Raw genomic sequence first — 17617 nt, forward strand, 5'->3', positions numbered from 1 at the left:
CCAGCTGATGAGCGCCCCCTGGTGGACATAGGACTGGTGCCAGGGACTAGTGCCCTCTATACCAGCTGATGAGCACCCCCTGGTGGACATAGGACTGGTGCCAGGGACTAGTGCCAGCTGATGAGCACCCCCTGGTGGACATAGGACTAGTGTCCTCTATACCAGCTGATGAGCACCCCCTGGTGGACATAGGACTGGTGCCAGGGACTAGTACCAGCTGATGAGCGCCCCCTGGTGGACATAGGACTGGTGCCAGGGACTAGTGCCCTCTATACCAGCTAATGAGCGCCCCCTGGTGGACATAGGACTGGTGCCAGGGACTAGTGCTCTCTATACCAGCTGATGAGCACCCCCTGGTGGACATAGGACTGGTGCCAGGGACTAGTGCTCTCCATACCAGCTGATGAGCACCCCCTGGTGGACATAGGACTGGTGCCAGGGACTAGTACCAGCTGATGAGCGCCCCCTGGTGGACATAGGACTGGTGCCAGGGACTAGTGCCCTCTATACCAGCTGATGAGCGCCCCCCTGGTGGGACATAGGACTGGTGCCAGGGACTAGTGCCCTCTATACCAGCTGATGAGCGCCCCCCTGGTGGACATAGGACTAGTGCCCTCTATACCAGCTAATGAGCGCACCCCTGGTGGACATAGGACTGGTGCCAGGGACTAGTGCTCTCTATACCAGCTGATGAGCGCCCCCTGGTGGACATAGGACTGGTGCCAGTGACTAGTACCCTCTATACCAGCTGATGAGCGCCCCTGGTGGACATAGGGACTAATGCCAGTGACTAGTACCCCTCTATACCAGCTGATGAGCGCCCCCTGGTGGACATAGGACTGGTGCCAGGGACTAGTACCAGCTGATGAGCACCCCCTGGTGGACATAGGACTGGTGCCAGGGACTAGTGCCAGCTGATGAGCGCACCCTGGTGGACATAGGACTGGTGCCAGGGACTAGTGCCCTCTATACCAGCTGATGAGCGCCCCCTGGTGGACATAGGACTGGTGCCCTCTATACCAGCTGATGAGCGCCCCCTGGTGGACATAGGACTGGTGCCAGGGAACTAGTACCCTCTATACCAGCTGATGAGCGCCCCCTGGTGGACATAGGACTGGTGCCAGGGACTAGTGCCCTCTATACCAGCTAATGAGCGCCCCCTGGTGGACATAGGACTGGTGCCAGGGACTAGTGCCCTCTATACCAGCTGATGAGCACCCCCTGGTGGACATAGGACTAGTGCCAGGGACTAGTACCAGCTGATGAGCGCCCCCTGGTGGACATAGGACTGGTGCCAGGGACTAGTACCCTCTATACCAGCTGATGAGCGCCCCCTGGTGGACATAGGACTGGTGCCAGGGACTAGTACCCTCTATACCAGCTGATGAGCGCCCCCTGGTGGAACATAGGACTGGTGCCAGGGACTAGTACCCTCTATACCAGCTGATGAGCGCCCCCTGGTGGACATAGGACTGGCGCCAGGGACTAGTACTCTCTATACCAGCTGATGAGCGCCCCCTGGTGGACATAGGACTGGTGCCAGGGACTAGTACCAGCTGATGAGCGCCCCCTGGTGGACATAGGACTGGTGCCAGGGACTAGTACCAGCTGATGAGCGCCCCCTGGTGGACATAGGACTGGTGCCAGGGACTAGTACCAGCTGATGAGCGCCCCCTGGTGGACATAGGACTGGTGCCAGGGACTAGTACCCTCTATACCAGCTGATGAGCGCCCCCTGGTGGACATAGGACTGGTGCCAGTGACTAGTACCCTCTATACCAGCTGATGAGCGCCCCCTGGTGGACATAGGACTGGTGCCAGGGACTAGTACCCTCTATACCAGCTGATGAGCGCCCCCTGGTGGACATAGGACTGGTGCCAGGGACTAGTACCTCTATACCAGCTGATGAGCGCCCCCTGGTGGACATAGGACTGGTGCCAGGGACTAGTACCGAGCTGATGAGCGCCCCCTGGTGGACATAGGACTGGTGCCAGGGACTAGTACCAGCTGATGAGCGCCCCCTGGTGGACATAGGACTGGTGCCAGGGACTAGTACCAGCTGATGAGCGCCCCCTGGGGACATAGGACTGGTGCCAGGGACTAGTACCCTCTATACAAGCTGATGAGCGCCCCCTGGTGGACATAGGACTGGTGCCAGGGACTAGTACCCTCTATACAAGCTGATGAGCGCCCCCTGGTGACATAGGACTGGTGCCAGGGACTAGTACTCTCTATACCAGCTGATGAGCGCCCCCTGGTGGACATAGGACTAGTGCCAGGGACTAGTACCAGCTGATGAGCGCCCCCTGGTGGACATAGGACTAGTGCCAGGGACTAGTACCAGCTGATGAGCGCCCCCTGGTGGACATAGGACTGGTGCCAGGGACTAGTACCAGCTGATGAGCGCCCCCTGGTGGACATAGGACTAGTGCCAGGGACTAGTACCAGCTGATGAGCGCCCCCTGGTGGACATAGGACTGGTGCCAGGGACTAGTACCCTCTATACCAGCTGATGAGCGCCCCCTGGTGGACATAGGACTGGTGCCAGGGACTAGTACCCTCTATACCAGCTGATGAGCGCCCCCTGGTGGACATAGGACTAGTGCCAGGGGACTAGTACCAGCTGATGAGCGCCCCCTGGTGGACATAGGACTAGTGCCAGGGACTAGTACCAGCTGATGAGCGCCCCCTGGTGGACATAGGACTGGTGCCAGGGACTAGTACCAGCTGATGAGCGCCCCCTGGTGGACATAGGACTAGTGCCAGGGACTAGTACCAGCTGATGAGCGCCCCCTGGTGGACATAGGACTAGTGCCAGGGACTAGTACCAGCTGATGAGCGCCCCCTGGTGGACATAGGACTGGTGCCAGGGACTAGTGCCCTCTATACCAGCTGATGAGCGCCCCCTGGTGGACATAGGACTGGTGCCAGGGACTAGTGCCCTCTATACCAGCTGATGAGCGCCCCCTGGTGGACATAGGACTAGTGCCCTCTATACCAGCTAATGAGCGCCCCCTGGTGGACATAGGACTGGTGCCAGGGACTAGTGCTCTCTATACCAGCTGATGAGCGCCCCCTGGTGGACATAGGACTGGTGCCAGTGACTAGTACCCTCTATACCAGCTGATGAGCGCCCCCTGGTGGACATAGGACTAATGCCAGTGACTAGTACCCTCTATACCAGCTGATGAGCGCCCCCTGGTGGACATAGGACTGGTGCCAGTGACTAGTACCCTCTATACCAGCTGATGAGCGCCCCCTGGTGGACATAGGACTGGTGCCAGGGACTAGTACCAGCTGATGAGCGCCCCCTGGTGGACATAGGACTAATGCCAGTGACTAGTACCCTCTATACCAGCTGATGAGCGCCCCCTGGTGGACATAGGACTGGTGCCAGGGACTAGTACCAGCTGATGAGCACCCCCTGGTGGACATAGGACTGGTGCCAGGGACTAGTGCCAGCTGATGAGCGCACCCTGGTGGACATAGGACTGGTGCCAGGGACTAGTGCCCTCTATACCAGCTGATGAGCGCCCCCTGGTGGACATAGGACTGGTGCCCTCTATACCAGCTGATGAGCGCCCCCTGGTGGACATAGGACTGGTGCCAGGGACTAGTACCCTCTATACCAGCTGATGAGCGCCCCCTGGTGGACATAGGACTGGTGCCAGGGACTAGTGCCCTCTATACCAGCTAATGAGCGCCCCCTGGTGGACATAGGACTGGTGCCAGGGACTAGTGCCCTCTATACCAGCTAATGAGCGCCCCCTGGTGGACATAGGACTAGTGCCAGGGACTAGTACCAGCTGATGAGCGCCCCCTGGTGGACATAGGACTGGTGCCAGGGACTAGTACCCTCTATACCAGCTGATGAGCGCCCCCTGGTGGACATAGGACTGGTGCCAGGGACTAGTACCCTCTATACCAGCTGATGAGCGCCCCCTGGTGGACATAGGACTGGTGCCAGGGACTAGTACCCTCTATACCAGCTGATGAGCGCCCCCTGGTGGACATAGGACTGGTGCCAGGGACTAGTACCAGCTGATGAGCGCCCCCTGGTGGACATAGGACTGGTGCCAGGGACTAGTGCCAGCTGATGAGCGCCCCCTGGTGGACATAGGACTGGTGCCAGGGACTAGTACCAGCTGATGAGCGCCCCCTGGTGGACATAGGACTGGTGCCAGGGACTAGTACCCTCTATACCAGCTGATGAGCGCCCCCTGGTGGACATAGGACTGGTGCCAGTGACTAGTACCCTCTATACCAGCTGATGAGCGCCCCCTGGTGGACATAGGACTGGTGCCAGGGACTAGTACCCTCTATACCAGCTGATGAGCGCCCCCTGGTGGACATAGGACTGGTGCCAGGGACTAGTACCCTCTATACCAGCTGATGAGCGCCCCCTGGTGGACATAGGACTGGTGCCAGGGACTAGTACCAGCTGATGAGCGCCCCCTGGTGGACATAGGACTGGTGCCAGGGACTAGTACCAGCTGATGAGCGCCCCCTGGTGGACATAGGACTGGTGCCAGGGACTAGTACCAGCTGATGAGCGCCCCCTGGTGGACATAGGACTGGTGCCAGGGACTAGTACCCTCTATACAAGCTGATGAGCGCCCCCTGGTGGACATAGGACTGGTGCCAGGGACTAGTACCCTCTATACAAGCTGATGAGCGCCCCCTGGTGGACATAGGACTGGTGCCAGGGACTAGTACTCTCTATACCAGCTGATGAGCGCCCCCTGGTGGACATAGGACTAGTGCCAGGGACTAGTACCAGCTGATGAGCGCCCCCTGGTGGACATAGGACTAGTGCCAGCTGATGAGCGCCCCCTGGTGGACATAGGACTGGTGCCAGGGACTAGTACCAGCTGATGAGCGCCCCCTGGTGGACATAGGACTAGTGCCAGGGACTAGTACCAGCTGATGAGCGCCCCCTGGTGGACATAGGACTGGTGCCAGGGACTAGTACCCTCTATACCAGCTGATGAGCGCCCCCTGGTGGACATAGGACTAGTGCCAGGGACTAGTACCAGCTGATGAGCGCCCCCTGGTGGACATAGGACTAGTGCCAGGGACTAGTACCAGCTGATGAGCGCCCCCTGGTGGACATAGGACTGGTGCCAGGGACTAGTACCAGCTGATGAGCGCCCCCTGGTGGACATAGGACTAGTGCCAGGGACTAGTACCAGCTGATGAGCGCCCCCTGGTGGACATAGGACTAGTGCCAGGGACTAGTACCAGCTGATGAGCGCCCCCTGGTGGACATAGGACTGGTGCCAGGGACTAGTACCCTCTATACCAGCTGATGAGCGCCCCCTGGTGGACATAGGACTGGTGCCAGGGACTAGTACCCTCTATACCAGCTGATGAGCGCCCCCTGGTGGACATAGGACTAGTGCCAGGGACTAGTACCAGCTGATGAGCGCCCCCTGGTGGACATAGGACTAGTGCCAGGGACTAGTACCAGCTGATGAGCGCCCCCTGGTGGACATAGGACTGGTGCCAGGGACTAGTACCAGCTGATGAGCGCCCCCTGGTGGACATAGGACTAGTGCCAGGGACTAGTACCAGCTGATGAGCGCCCCCTGGTGGACATAGGACTAGTGCCAGGGACTAGTACCAGCTGATGAGCGCCCCCTGGTGGACATAGGACTGGTGCCAGGGACTAGTACCAGCTGATGAGCGCCCCCTGGTGGACATAGGACTAGTGCCAGGGACTAGTACCAGCTGATGAGCGCCCCCGTGTCTGACTAATATTACTGGCCACCAGGGCCCTGATACTGCTACCCAGCGGGGTCCCCACTTCCTCTCTTACCCTCTGTCCGGGTTCAGTGGCTCTAGCTCGGTGACAGGTTGGCCCCGGGTAGGCTCCACCTGATGGGGCGTGCGGGTTGGGCAGCAGACGTACTCCACTCCCCGGAACCTCTCTGGGTGGCAGGGCAGCAGCATCCCATAACTGTGCAGGTCCAGGTCCTCAGCTGCACAGGCCTGAGGGGAGAAGAGAACTGCTTAAAGAGAGATAACCTTACCTTATGTCAGCTCCTCCTGGGCGGGGCAGCTCTGCTGTATATAAGGACCGCCCCCGAGGACGGGCCATCTGATTACTAATTACAGCCACCAGGAGGGGGATGCCAGATGCAGTGTGAGCTGTGATCTGAAGGGAGTGGTCACTCTTACGGGGTTCTCACCGTGCGGGCCGCCTCGTGCCAGTGCTGGTAGCTTTCACATACGTCCATCTGCTCGCGGTGAAGGAAGCGGCATTTATCCGGGACCAGAAGAGCGTCGCTGACAAACTCATTCACTGCCAAACAGAAAGAGCAACTCTAACCAAAAACAGTGACAGGTGAAAGATACCTCCCTGCACAGGTCACAGAGCATGCCCACAACACTCTCCCATAGAAGAGAATGTCAGAGTGAAGCAGCAGCTCAGGCAATATGGCTGCCCCCTTCCCATTATATCCCCCCTCCGGGCCCCGCAGGCATCACTCACCGAGGCACAGATACGGGACCACAATATGGAGGCGGCGCTTGCATTCAGGTTTTTGCTTCTGACACCAGTTTGTCACAGTCACCGGCTGAGCGGCCTCCGTCACCCCCGTGATCTGCAGCTCGGGGTACATCTGTAAGAGGAGAGGTCAAGCAAGGGTTAATCTTGTCTGTGCTCCCCGGTGACTGGTGTATGAGAGGCGGGTCACATGACCTTCCCTCACACAGACCTCTGCCCAGTCCTCCCCAAAGGGCTGAATCCAACCACTCCCAGAGGCATCTACACCTGTATCCTACCCCGAGGGGGAGAACTGCCTCCAGCCCACACTAAGAGGGCATCTACACCTGTATCCTACCCCGAGGGGGAGAACTGCCTCCAGTCCACACTAAGAGGGCATCTACACCACGTATCCTACCCCAAGGGGGAGAACTGCCTCCAGCCCACACTAAGAGGGCATCTACACCTGTATCCTGCCCCAAGGGGGAAAACTGCCTCCAGTCCACACTAAGAGGGTATCTACACCTGTATCCTACCCCACAGGGGAGAACTGCCTCCAGTCCACACTAAGAGGGTATCTACACCTGTATCCTACCCCACAGGGGAGAACTGCCTCCAGTCCACACTAAGAGGGTATCTACACCTGTATCCTACCCCACAGGGGAGAACTGCCTCCAGTCCACACTAAGAGGGTATCTACACCTGTATCCTACCCCAAGGGGGAGAACTGCCTCCAGTCCACACTAAGAGGGTATCTACACCTCTATCCTACCCCACAGGGGAGAACTGCCCCCAGTCCACACTAAGAGGGCATCTACACCTGTATCCTACCCCACAGGGGAGAACTGCCCCCAGTCCACACTAAGAGGGCATCTACACCTGTATCCTACCCCACAGGGGAGAACTGCCCCCAGTCCACACTAAGAGGGTGTCTACACCTGTATCCTACTCCATAGGGGAGAACTGCCTCCAGTCCACACTAAGAGGGTGTCTACACCTGTATCCTGCCCCAAGGTGGAGAACTGCCTCCAGCCCACACTAAGAGGGTATCTACACCCTGTATCCTACCCCACAGGGGAGAACTGCCTCCAGTCCACACTAAGAGGGCATCTACACCTGTATCCTACCCCACAGGGGAGAACTGCCTCCAGTCCACACTAAGAGGGTATCTACACTGTGTATCCTACCCCAAGGGGGAGAACTGCCTCCAGTCCACACTAAGAGGGTATCTACACCTGTATCCTACCCCAAGGGGGAGAACTGCCTCCAGTCCACACTAAGAGGGTATCTACACCTGTATCCTACCCCAAGGGGGAGAACTGCCTCCAGTCCACACTAAGAGGGCATCTACACCTGTATCCTACCCCAAGGGGGAGAACTGCCTCCAGTCCACACTAAGAGGGCATCTACACCTGTATCCTACCCCAAGGGGGAGAACTGCCTCCAGTCCACACTAAGAGGGTATCTACACCTGTATCCTACCCCAAGGGGGAGAACTGCCTCCAGTCCACACTAAGAGGGTATCTACACCCTGTATCCTACCCCACAGGGGAGAACTGCCTCCAGTCCACACTAAGAGGGCATCTACACCCTGTATCCTACCCCACAGGGGAGAACTGCCTCCAGTCCACACTAAGAGGGCATCTACACCCTGTATCCTACCCCAAGGTGGAGAACTGCCTCCAGTCCACACTAAGAGGGTATCTACACCTGTATCCTACCCCACAGGGGAGAACTGCCCCCAGTCCACACTAAGAGGGCATCTACACCTGTATCCTACCCCACAGGGGGAGAACTGCCTCCAGTCCACACTAAGAGGGTATCTACACCCTGTATCCTACCCCACAGGGGAGAACTGCCTCCAGTCCACACTAAGAGGGTATCTACACCTGTATCCTACCCCAAGGGGGAGAACTGCCTCCAAACCACACTAAGAGGGTATCTACACCCTGTATCCTACCCCACAGGGGAGAACTGCCTCCAGTCCACACTAAGAGGGTATCTACACCTGTATCCTACCCCAAGGGGGAGAACTGCCTCCAGTCCACACTAAGAGGGTATCTACACCCTGTATCCTACCCCACAGGGGAGAACTGCCTCCAGTCCACACTAAGAGGGTATCTACACCCTGTATCCTACCCCACAGGGGAGAACTGCCTCCAGTCCACACTAAGAAGGTCAGATGCCACAGCACACCTGCACCCACCACAACCACCACAGGCACACACAGGCTACAGGAGTACTACTACTCCCAGACTGCCACACACTACTGCTGGGCACCACATTGGTCACTGCTCCTCACCTGTCTGCAGTACTGTAGGATTTCCTCATTGCTTCCTGGGCAGCTGGGGACTCCTCGGGGGTCCGCCACCCACTCGCCCCTCATCAGGTCCATGTGAAGAGGCACCCGGCCACAAAAGAGCGCCAGCTGTGGTCGCCATGCTGCGATGCTCTGCGGACCCAGGAGAGAACAGACAGGATCAATGCATCATATTATACTGAAGGATATAAGAGAGTATTATGGATACTGCAGGCAGGATTATATATATACTATAACAGCGGAGTCCAAGGGTATATATATATACTATAACAGCGGAGTCCAGGGGTATATATACTATAACAGCGGAGTCATGGGGTATATATATATATATATATATATATATATATATACACACAGTAGCAGTCTTTGGCACCAAGCACCCCAAGCAATCGTTTGGGGCCCCCAACATCCAGGGGGCCCCCACCCCCCGCTCTTCTCTTGTGCTCAAGACCGCTAGACAGGGCCGCTGCCCCGCTCGCTGCTGCAATCTGAACTGTAACTATGAGCAGTCGTAATGAGAGCTCACTGTTACATGCAGCAGCAGCACTGACAGGGCGGGAGCCATTGGCCCCCTTCCTGTCAGTCACTCTTGTGGCCGCAGGAAGTGTTTTACCTGCGGTCACAAGTGGCCGCTCTGTCCTTGTGGTGTCGGTGCTGCAGTGACATCACTGGAGCATCGGCGCCAGGACAAGGGGAGGGCGGAGAAGAGGAGACGCCCGGACCCAGGTGAGTATAAGTGTTTATTTTATTGTGTTATATACTATATGGGAGGGGGAGCACACAGGGGCCTGTGTAACTGGGGGAGCGCACAGCGGGGGTCTATATAAATGGGGGGAGCACACAGTGGGGCTATACAATGGGGAAGACACAGGGGGGCTATATATAACTGGGGGAGCACACAAGGGGGCTATAGACTACTGGGGCTTCACAGAGGGGTCTATATACTACTTGGGTCAGCACACAGGGGGTCTATATACTGTTTGGGGCAGCAGAATGGGGTCTGTATACAACTGGGGGAGCACACAGGAGGTCTATATACTACTGGGGGAGCACACAGGAGGTCTATATACTACTGGGGGAGCACACAGGGGGGCTATATACTACTGGGGGAGCACACAGGCGGGCTATATACTACTGGTGGGAGCACACAGGGGGTCTATATACTACTGGGGGCAGCACACAGGGGGTCTATATATAATGGGGAGCACACAGGGGGTCTATATATATAACTGGGGGCAGCACACAAGGGGTCTATATACTGCTGGAGGAGCACACAGTGGTCTATATAGTACTGTGGGAACACAGGGATCTATATAATACTGGTGGAGCAAACAGGGGGTCTATATACTACTGGGGGAACCACACAGGGGTTTTATATACTACTGGAGGAGCACACAGGGGTCTATATCCAAGTGGGGGAGCACACAGGAGGTCTATATCCAAGTGGGGGAGCACACAGGGGGGCTATATACTACTGAAGGAGCACACAGGGGAGCTATATACAAGTGGGGAAGCACACAGGGGTCTATATACTAGTGGGGGAGCACACAGGGGTATATGCAACTGGGAGCAGCACACGGGGTATATACGACTGGGGGCAGCACATGGGGGGTTTATATACAACTGGGACAGCACACAGGGGGCCTATATACTTTTGGGGGAGCACACGGGGGGGCTATATATAACTAGGGGAACACACAGGTGTCTATACACTACTGGGGGAAGCACACAAGGGGTATATACTACTGAGGGGAAGCACACAAGGGGTATATACTACTGGCGGCTGTGCACAAGGCTATATACTACTGGGGGCAGCACACAGCGGTCTTTTGTTGTGGAGTGCATGTCGAGGGGGGGGGGGGGTGAATCACGCGGACTCTGAGTCCGCACCCTCCGTTCCGCCCCCTTCACACCCCCTCCCCGCCCCCCTGGCGTACTCGGCGGAAAGTGCCGATTTGCGAATATTTTATTTGCAAATCGGCCATTTGCAAATAAAAAAAATGCACAAATCGGCACTTTCCGCCGAAAATCATCCATACGCCGGATGATACATGTCCCAGTATTATTCACAGAACAGTGCTATGTGGTCACTGTATGACGGTATATTACCGGCACTACAAAGCACTGTATACGGACAGTATAGCAGGAATAAGGGAGGAATAGACTGTTATTTGGTGAGGACATTATGAAGGCACTGTGTCTGTTGCCCAGTGTGGCGGTGTAATGTAAGCTCAGTGTGGTGCTATTATTTGGTAGCATTATGGCGGTATTATGTGGGCACTATATGGTTGTATGAAGGCACTGTGTCTGTTGCCCAGTGTGGCGGTGTAATGTAAGCTCAGTATGATGCTATTATTTGGTAGCATTATGGCGGTATTATGTGGGCACTATATGGTAGTATGAAGGCACTGTGTGTTGCCCAGTTTGGCGGTGTAATGTAAGCTCAGTGTGGTGCTCTATTTGGTGGTATCATGGCAGTATTATATGGTTGTATGAAGGCGCTGTGTCTGTTGCCTGGTGTGGCGGTGTAATGTAAGCTCAGTGTGGTGCTATATTTGGTGGTATCATGGCGGTATTATGTGGGCACTATATGGTAGTATGAAGGCACTGTGTGTTGCTCAGTTTGGCGGTGTAATGTAAGCTCAGTGTGGCGCTGTTTGGTGGTATCATGGCGGTATTATGTGGGCACTATATGGTTGTATGAAGGCGGGATGTCTGTTGCCTGGTGTGGCGGTGTAATGTAAGCTCAGTGTGGTGCTATTATTTGGTATCATGGCGGTATTATGTGGGCACTATATGATAGTATGAAGGCGCTGTGTCTGTTGCCCAGTTTGGCGGTGTAATGTAAGCTCAGTGTGGTGCTATTATTTGGTGGTATCATGGCGGTATTATGTGGGCACTATATGGTATTATTATGAAGGCGCTGTGTCTGTTGCCCAGTTTGGCGGTGTAATGTAAGCTCAGTGTGGTGCTCTATTTGGTGGTATCATGGCTGTATTATGTGGGCACTATATGGTAGTATGAAGGCACTGTGTTGCCCAGTTTGGCGGTGTAATGTAAGCTCAGTGAGGTGCTATTATTTGGTGGTATCATGGCAGTATTATGTGGGCACTATATGGTATTACTATGAAGGTACTGTGTCTGTTTACCAGTTTGGCAGTGTAATGTAAGCTCAGTGTGGTGCTCTATTTGGTGGTATCATGGCGGTATTATGTGGGCACTATATGGTAGTATGAAGGCACTGTGTCTGTTTCCCAGTTTGGCGGTGTAATGTAAGCTCAGTGTGGTGCTCTATTTGGTGGTATCATGGCGGTATTATGTGGGCACTATATGGTAGTATGAAGGCACTGTGTCTGTTTCCCAGTTTGGCGGTGTAATGTAAGCTCAGTGAGGTGCTATTATTTGGTGGTATCATGGCAGTATTATGTGGGCACTATATGGTAGTATGAAGGCACTGTGTCTGTTTCCCAGTTTGGCGGTGTAATGTAAGCTCAGTGAGGTGCTATTATTTGGTGGTATCATGGCGGTATTATGTGGGCACTATATGGTATTACTATGAAGGTACTGTGTCTGTTGCCCAGAGTGGCAGTGTAATGTAAGCTCAGTGTGGTGCTCTATTTGGTGGTATCATGGCGGTATTATGTGGGCACTATATGGTATTACTATGAAGGTACTGTGTCTGTTTCCCAGTTTGGCGGTGTAATGTAAGCTCAGTGTGGTGCTCTATTTGGTGGTATCATGGCGATATTATGTGGGCACTATATGGTAGTATGAAGGCGCTGTGTCTGTTGCCTGGTGTGGCGGTGTAATGTAAGCTCAGTGTGGCGCTATTTAGTGGTATCATGGCGGTATTATTTTTGATGGGCCGTTCCCTTGTGACCACTAAGAGGGCTGTTCTAGTCCTTGTCAATATGTGATATATAGCTATTGCTTTTATTTTTGTGTTTTCTGGTTCTGTTTGTCAGCCGCTTCCCTCCTCTATACGATTAGTCAGGTAGTGAGGAGCATGGCAGCAATGGCGGGGGGCAGCGTCAGGGGGCAATGGCGGGGGGCAGCGACGGGGGGCAGCGTCAGGGGGCAATGGCGGGGGGCAGCGTCAGGGGGCAATGGCGGGGGGCAGCGTCAGGGGGCAATGGCGGGGGGCAGCGTCAGGGGCTGGAAACAAAGGCGATAAGCAGCCGTCATCTGGCATGGAGGAAAATAGCAATAGGTATAAATGGGATTATTCAGCGCCCCTCTCCTCCACCATGGGCTCCACAACACCTCAGAGTCACCCCAGAACCCCTCTATAGGGGCCATCGCTGCGTCCACAGAAAACTAACACCAGGGGAGGCCGCATCTGTAGAAATATGGCGCACAGTGCGGTAACATGACGGCTTTCAGTTGTGACATGAGAGACATGGCTACTGTAGGGAAGTGCTGCTCTGAAGGCGGCTGTGTGTTTTGTCTCATTTGTATAATTAATGGCACTAAACCCCTATTGACCAGCAGAGTGATGAGGCCCCGCCGCCGCCATCTTGGTTCCATTATAACATATGGCAATGCTGGTTCCATGGTAGCATAGTGCTGCCCTATTCCTGTCATTATCACAGGGAAATATGAGGCGGATGTGTGCGACTCCCTCCAAGGTCACAGTGTCAGCCATGTTGTATGGATGGAATCCCCCGACCTCGGCCCTGCTCATTCTCAGCTTCCATGGCTGACTCTCGGAGATAAGCTGCCATGGTAACGGGCTCCCGGTGGAGATGTTCTATCTTTCCTTGTTGCCATGACGACCTCTTCCCAAATGGATGTGAAGGCTGATCTGGCGTCCTCATCCCCCATCCTCCTGGCTCCGTATCTGCTTCATCTCATATTCCGGGGCCTCTCCATTTCCTCACTCCTCACTTTCATCCTCGTCTCACATGTACAACAAGTTTTTCATATTTCCTCTGACACCTTCCCCCTCCTCACCGCCATCCTCCCTCCTCACCGCCATCCTCCCTCCTCACCGCCATCCTCCCTCCTCACCGCCATCCTCCCTCCTCACCGCCATCCTCCCTCCTCACCGCCATCCTCCCTCCTCACCGCCATCCTCCCTCCTCACCGCCAGCCTCCCTCCTCACCACCAGCCTCCCTCCTCACCTCCAGCCCCCCTCCTCACCGCCATCCTCCCTCCTCACCGCCATCCTCCCTCCTCACCGCCATCCTCCATGCTCACCTCCATCCTCCCTCCTCACCTCCATCCTCCCTCCTCACCTCCATCCTCCCTCCTCACCTCCATCCTCCCTCCTCACCTCCATCCTCCCTCCTCACCTCCATCCTCCCTCCTCACCTCCATCCTCCCTCCTCACCTCCATCCTCCCTCCTCACCTCCATCCTCCCTCCTCACCACCATCCTCCCTCCTCACCACCATCCTCCCTCCCTCCTCACCTCCATCCTCCCCACCATCCTCCCTCCTCACCGCCATCCTCCCTCCTCACCGCCATCCTCCCTCCTCACCGCCATCCTCCCCACCATCCTCCCTCCTCACCGCCATCCTCCCTCCTCACCGCCATCCTCCCTCCTCACCACCATCCTCTATGCTCACCTCCATCCTCACCGTTATCCTCCCTCCTCACCTCCATCCTCCCCACCATCCTCCCTCCTCACCACCAGCCTCCCTCCTCACCACCATCCTCTATGCTCACCTCCATCCTCCCCACCATCCTCCCTCCTCACCACCAGCCTCGCCATCCTCCCTCCTCACCGCCAGCCTCACCACCAGCCTCCCTCCTCACCGCCATCCTCCCTCCTCACCGCCATCCTCCCTCCTCACCGCCATCCTCCCTCCTCACCGCCATCCTCCCTCCTCACCGCCATCCTCACCTCCATCCTCCCTCCTCACCTCCATCCTCCCTCCTCACCTCCATCCTCCCTCCTCACCTCCATCCTCCCTCCTCACCACCATCCTCCCTCCTCACCACCATCCTCCCTCCCTCCTCACCACCATCCTCCCTCCCTCCTCACCACCATCCTCCCTCCCTCCTCACCACCATCCTCCCTCCCTCCTCCCCACCATCCTCCCTCCTCACCACCATCCTCCCTCCCTCCTCACCACCATCCTCCCTCCCTCCTCACCACCATCCTCCCTCCCTCCTCCCCACCATCCTCCCTCCTCACCTCCATCCTCACCACCATCCTCACCTCCATCCTCCCCACCATCCTCCCTCCTCACCACCAGCCTCCCTCCTCACCACCAGCCTCCCTCCTCACCACCAGCCTCCCTCCTCACCACCAGCCTCCCTCCTCACCACCAGCCTCCCTCCTCACCACCAGCCTCCCTCCTCACCACCAGCCTCCCTCCTCACCACCAGCCTCCCTCCTCACCTCCATCCTCCCCACCATCCTCGCTCCTCACCACCAGCCTCCCTCCTCACCACCAGCCTCCCTCCTCACCACCAGCCTCACCTCCATCCTCCCTCCTCACCACCAGCCTCGCCATCCTCCCTCCTCACCGCCAGCCTCACCATCCTCCCTCCTCACCGCCAGCCTCACCATCCTCCCTCCTCACCGCCAGCCTCACCATCCTCCCTCCTCACCGCCAGCCTCACCATCCTCCCTCCTCACCGCCAGCCTCACCATCCTCCCTTCTCACCGCCAGCCTCGCCATCCTCCCTCCTCACCGCCAGCCTCGCCATCCTCCCTCCTCACCACCAGCCTCGCCATCCTCCCTCCTCACCACCAGCCTCTATCCTCACTGCCAACCTCACCGTCCTCCCTCCTCACCACCAGCCTCGCCATCCTCCCTCCTCACCACCAGCCTCTATCCTCACTGCCAACCTCACCGTCCTCCCTCCTCACCGCCAACCTCACCGTCCTCCCTCCTCACCGCCAGCCTCGCCATCCTCCCTCCTCACCACCAGCCTCACCATCCTCCCTCCTTACCACCATCCTCCCTCCTCACCACCAGCCTCTATCCTCACTGCCAACCTCACCGTCCTCCCTCCTCACCGCCAACCTCACCATCCTCCCTCCTCACCGCCAGCCTCACCATCCTCCCTCCTCACCGCCAGCCTCACCATCCTCCCTCCTCACCGCCAGCCTCACCATCCTCCCTCCTCACCGCCAGCCTCACCATCCTCCCTCCTCACCGCCAGCCTCACCATCCTCCCTCCTCACCGCCAGCCTCGCCATCCTCCCTCCTCACCGCCAGCCTCACCATCCTCCCTCCTCACCGCCAGCCTCGCCATCCTCCCTCCTCACCGCCAGCCTCGCCATCCTCCCTCCTCACCGCCAGCCTCGCCATCCTCCCTCCTCACCGCCAGCCTCACCATCCTCCCTCCTCACCACCAGCCTCGCCATCCTCCCTCCTCACCACCAGCCTCGCCATCCTCCCTCCTCACCACCAGCCTCTATCCTCACTGCCAACCTCACCATCCTCCCTCCTCACCATCTTTCCTCCTCGCCATCCTCCCTCCTCACCGCCAGCCTCACCATCCTCCCTCCTTACCACCATCTTCCCTCCTCACCACCATCCTCCCTCCTCACCCCCATCCTCTATCCTCACCGCTAGCCTCACCATCCTCCCTCCTCACCGCCAGCCTCACCATCCTCCCTCCTCACCACCAGCCTCGCCATCCTCCCTCCTCACCACTAGCCTCGCCATCCTCCCTCCTCACCACCAGCCTCTATCCTCACCGCCAGCCTCACCATCCTCCCTCCTCACCGCCAGCCTCACCATCCTCCCTCCTCACCGCCAGCCTCGCCATCCTCCCTCCTCACCGCCAGCCTCGCCATCCTCCCTCCTCACCGCCAGCCTCGCCATCCTCCCTCCTCACCACCAGCCTCACCATCCTCCCTCCTCACCGCCAGCCTCGCCATCCTCCCTCCTCACCACCAGCCTCACCATCCTCCCTCCTCACCGCCAGCCTCGCCATCCTCCCTCCTCACCGCCAGCCTCACCATCCTCCCTCCTCACCGCCAGCCTCACCATCCTCCCTCCTCACCACCAGCCTCTATCCTTGCTGCCAGCCTCACCATCCTCCCTTCTCACCACCATCCTCCCTCCTCACCGCCAGCCTCACCATCCTCCCTCCCCACCACCATCCTCCCTCCTCACCGCCAGCCTCACCATCCTCCCTCCTCACCGCCAGCCTCACCATCCTCCCTCCTCACCGCCAGCCTCACCATCCTCCCTCCTCACCACCAGCCTCACCATCCTCCCTCCTCACCACCAGCCTCACCATCCTCCCTCCTCACCACCAGCCTCACCATCCTCCCTCCTCACCACCAGCCTCACCATCCTCCCTCCTCACCACCAGCCTCGCCATCCTCCCTCCTCACCACCAGCCTCACCATCCTCCCTCCTCACCACCAGCCTCTATCCTTGCTGCCAGCCTCACCATCCTCCCTCCTCACCGCCAGCCTCACCATCCTCCCTCCTCACCACCAGCCTCTATCCTTGCTGCCAGCCTCACCATCCTCCCTCCTCACCACCAGCCTCACCATCCTCCCTCCTCACCACCAGCCTCACCATCCTCCCTCCTCACCACCATCCTCCCTCCTCACCGCCAGCCTCACCATCCTCCCTCCTCACCACCATCCTCTATCCTTGCTGCCAGCCTCACCATCCTCCACCCTTACCACCATCCTCTATGCTCACCTCTAGCCTCACCATCCTCAGCCATTGTTTTGCTGTCTTCTCCCCTGTCCCTGTCGCCTCTGTCACCTTATACGTTTGCCTATATTTAATGATGGCGTCATGTGTGCCTCCCTCCCTCCCAGGAGAAGAGCTCGCGTTACCTCAGTACCGTCCTGCCGCATCCCTGTAGTGTGTGGAAATGGTTA

General features: G+C 57.5%; 1 protein-coding gene across 5 annotated transcripts in view; it reads right to left on the minus strand.

The window, feature by feature from the left end:
* Positions 1 to 17617, minus strand: part of APLP1 (amyloid beta precursor like protein 1) — an 88801-nt gene that overhangs the window by 50615 nt on the left and 20569 nt on the right. For 4 of the 5 annotated variants that reach the window (XM_069948869.1, XM_069948868.1, XM_069948865.1 and 1 more), the window contains exons 2-5: positions 8791 to 8940; positions 6495 to 6624; positions 6193 to 6305; positions 5820 to 5992 (exon numbers count right to left, since the gene is read on the minus strand). In XM_069948869.1, coding sequence (XP_069804970.1) covers positions 5820 to 5992; positions 6193 to 6305; positions 6495 to 6624; positions 8791 to 8940 — 566 coding nt within the window. Of the gene's footprint in view, positions 1 to 5819; positions 5993 to 6192; positions 6306 to 6494; positions 6625 to 8790; positions 8941 to 17432; positions 17484 to 17617 lie in introns of those variants that run through there. The other variant, XM_069948867.1, reaches the window with a different exon arrangement.

The sequence above is a fragment of the Dendropsophus ebraccatus genome, chromosome 12 (assembly GCF_027789765.1).
Source record: "Dendropsophus ebraccatus isolate aDenEbr1 chromosome 12, aDenEbr1.pat, whole genome shotgun sequence".
Classification (NCBI taxonomy): Eukaryota; Metazoa; Chordata; class Amphibia; order Anura; family Hylidae; genus Dendropsophus; species Dendropsophus ebraccatus.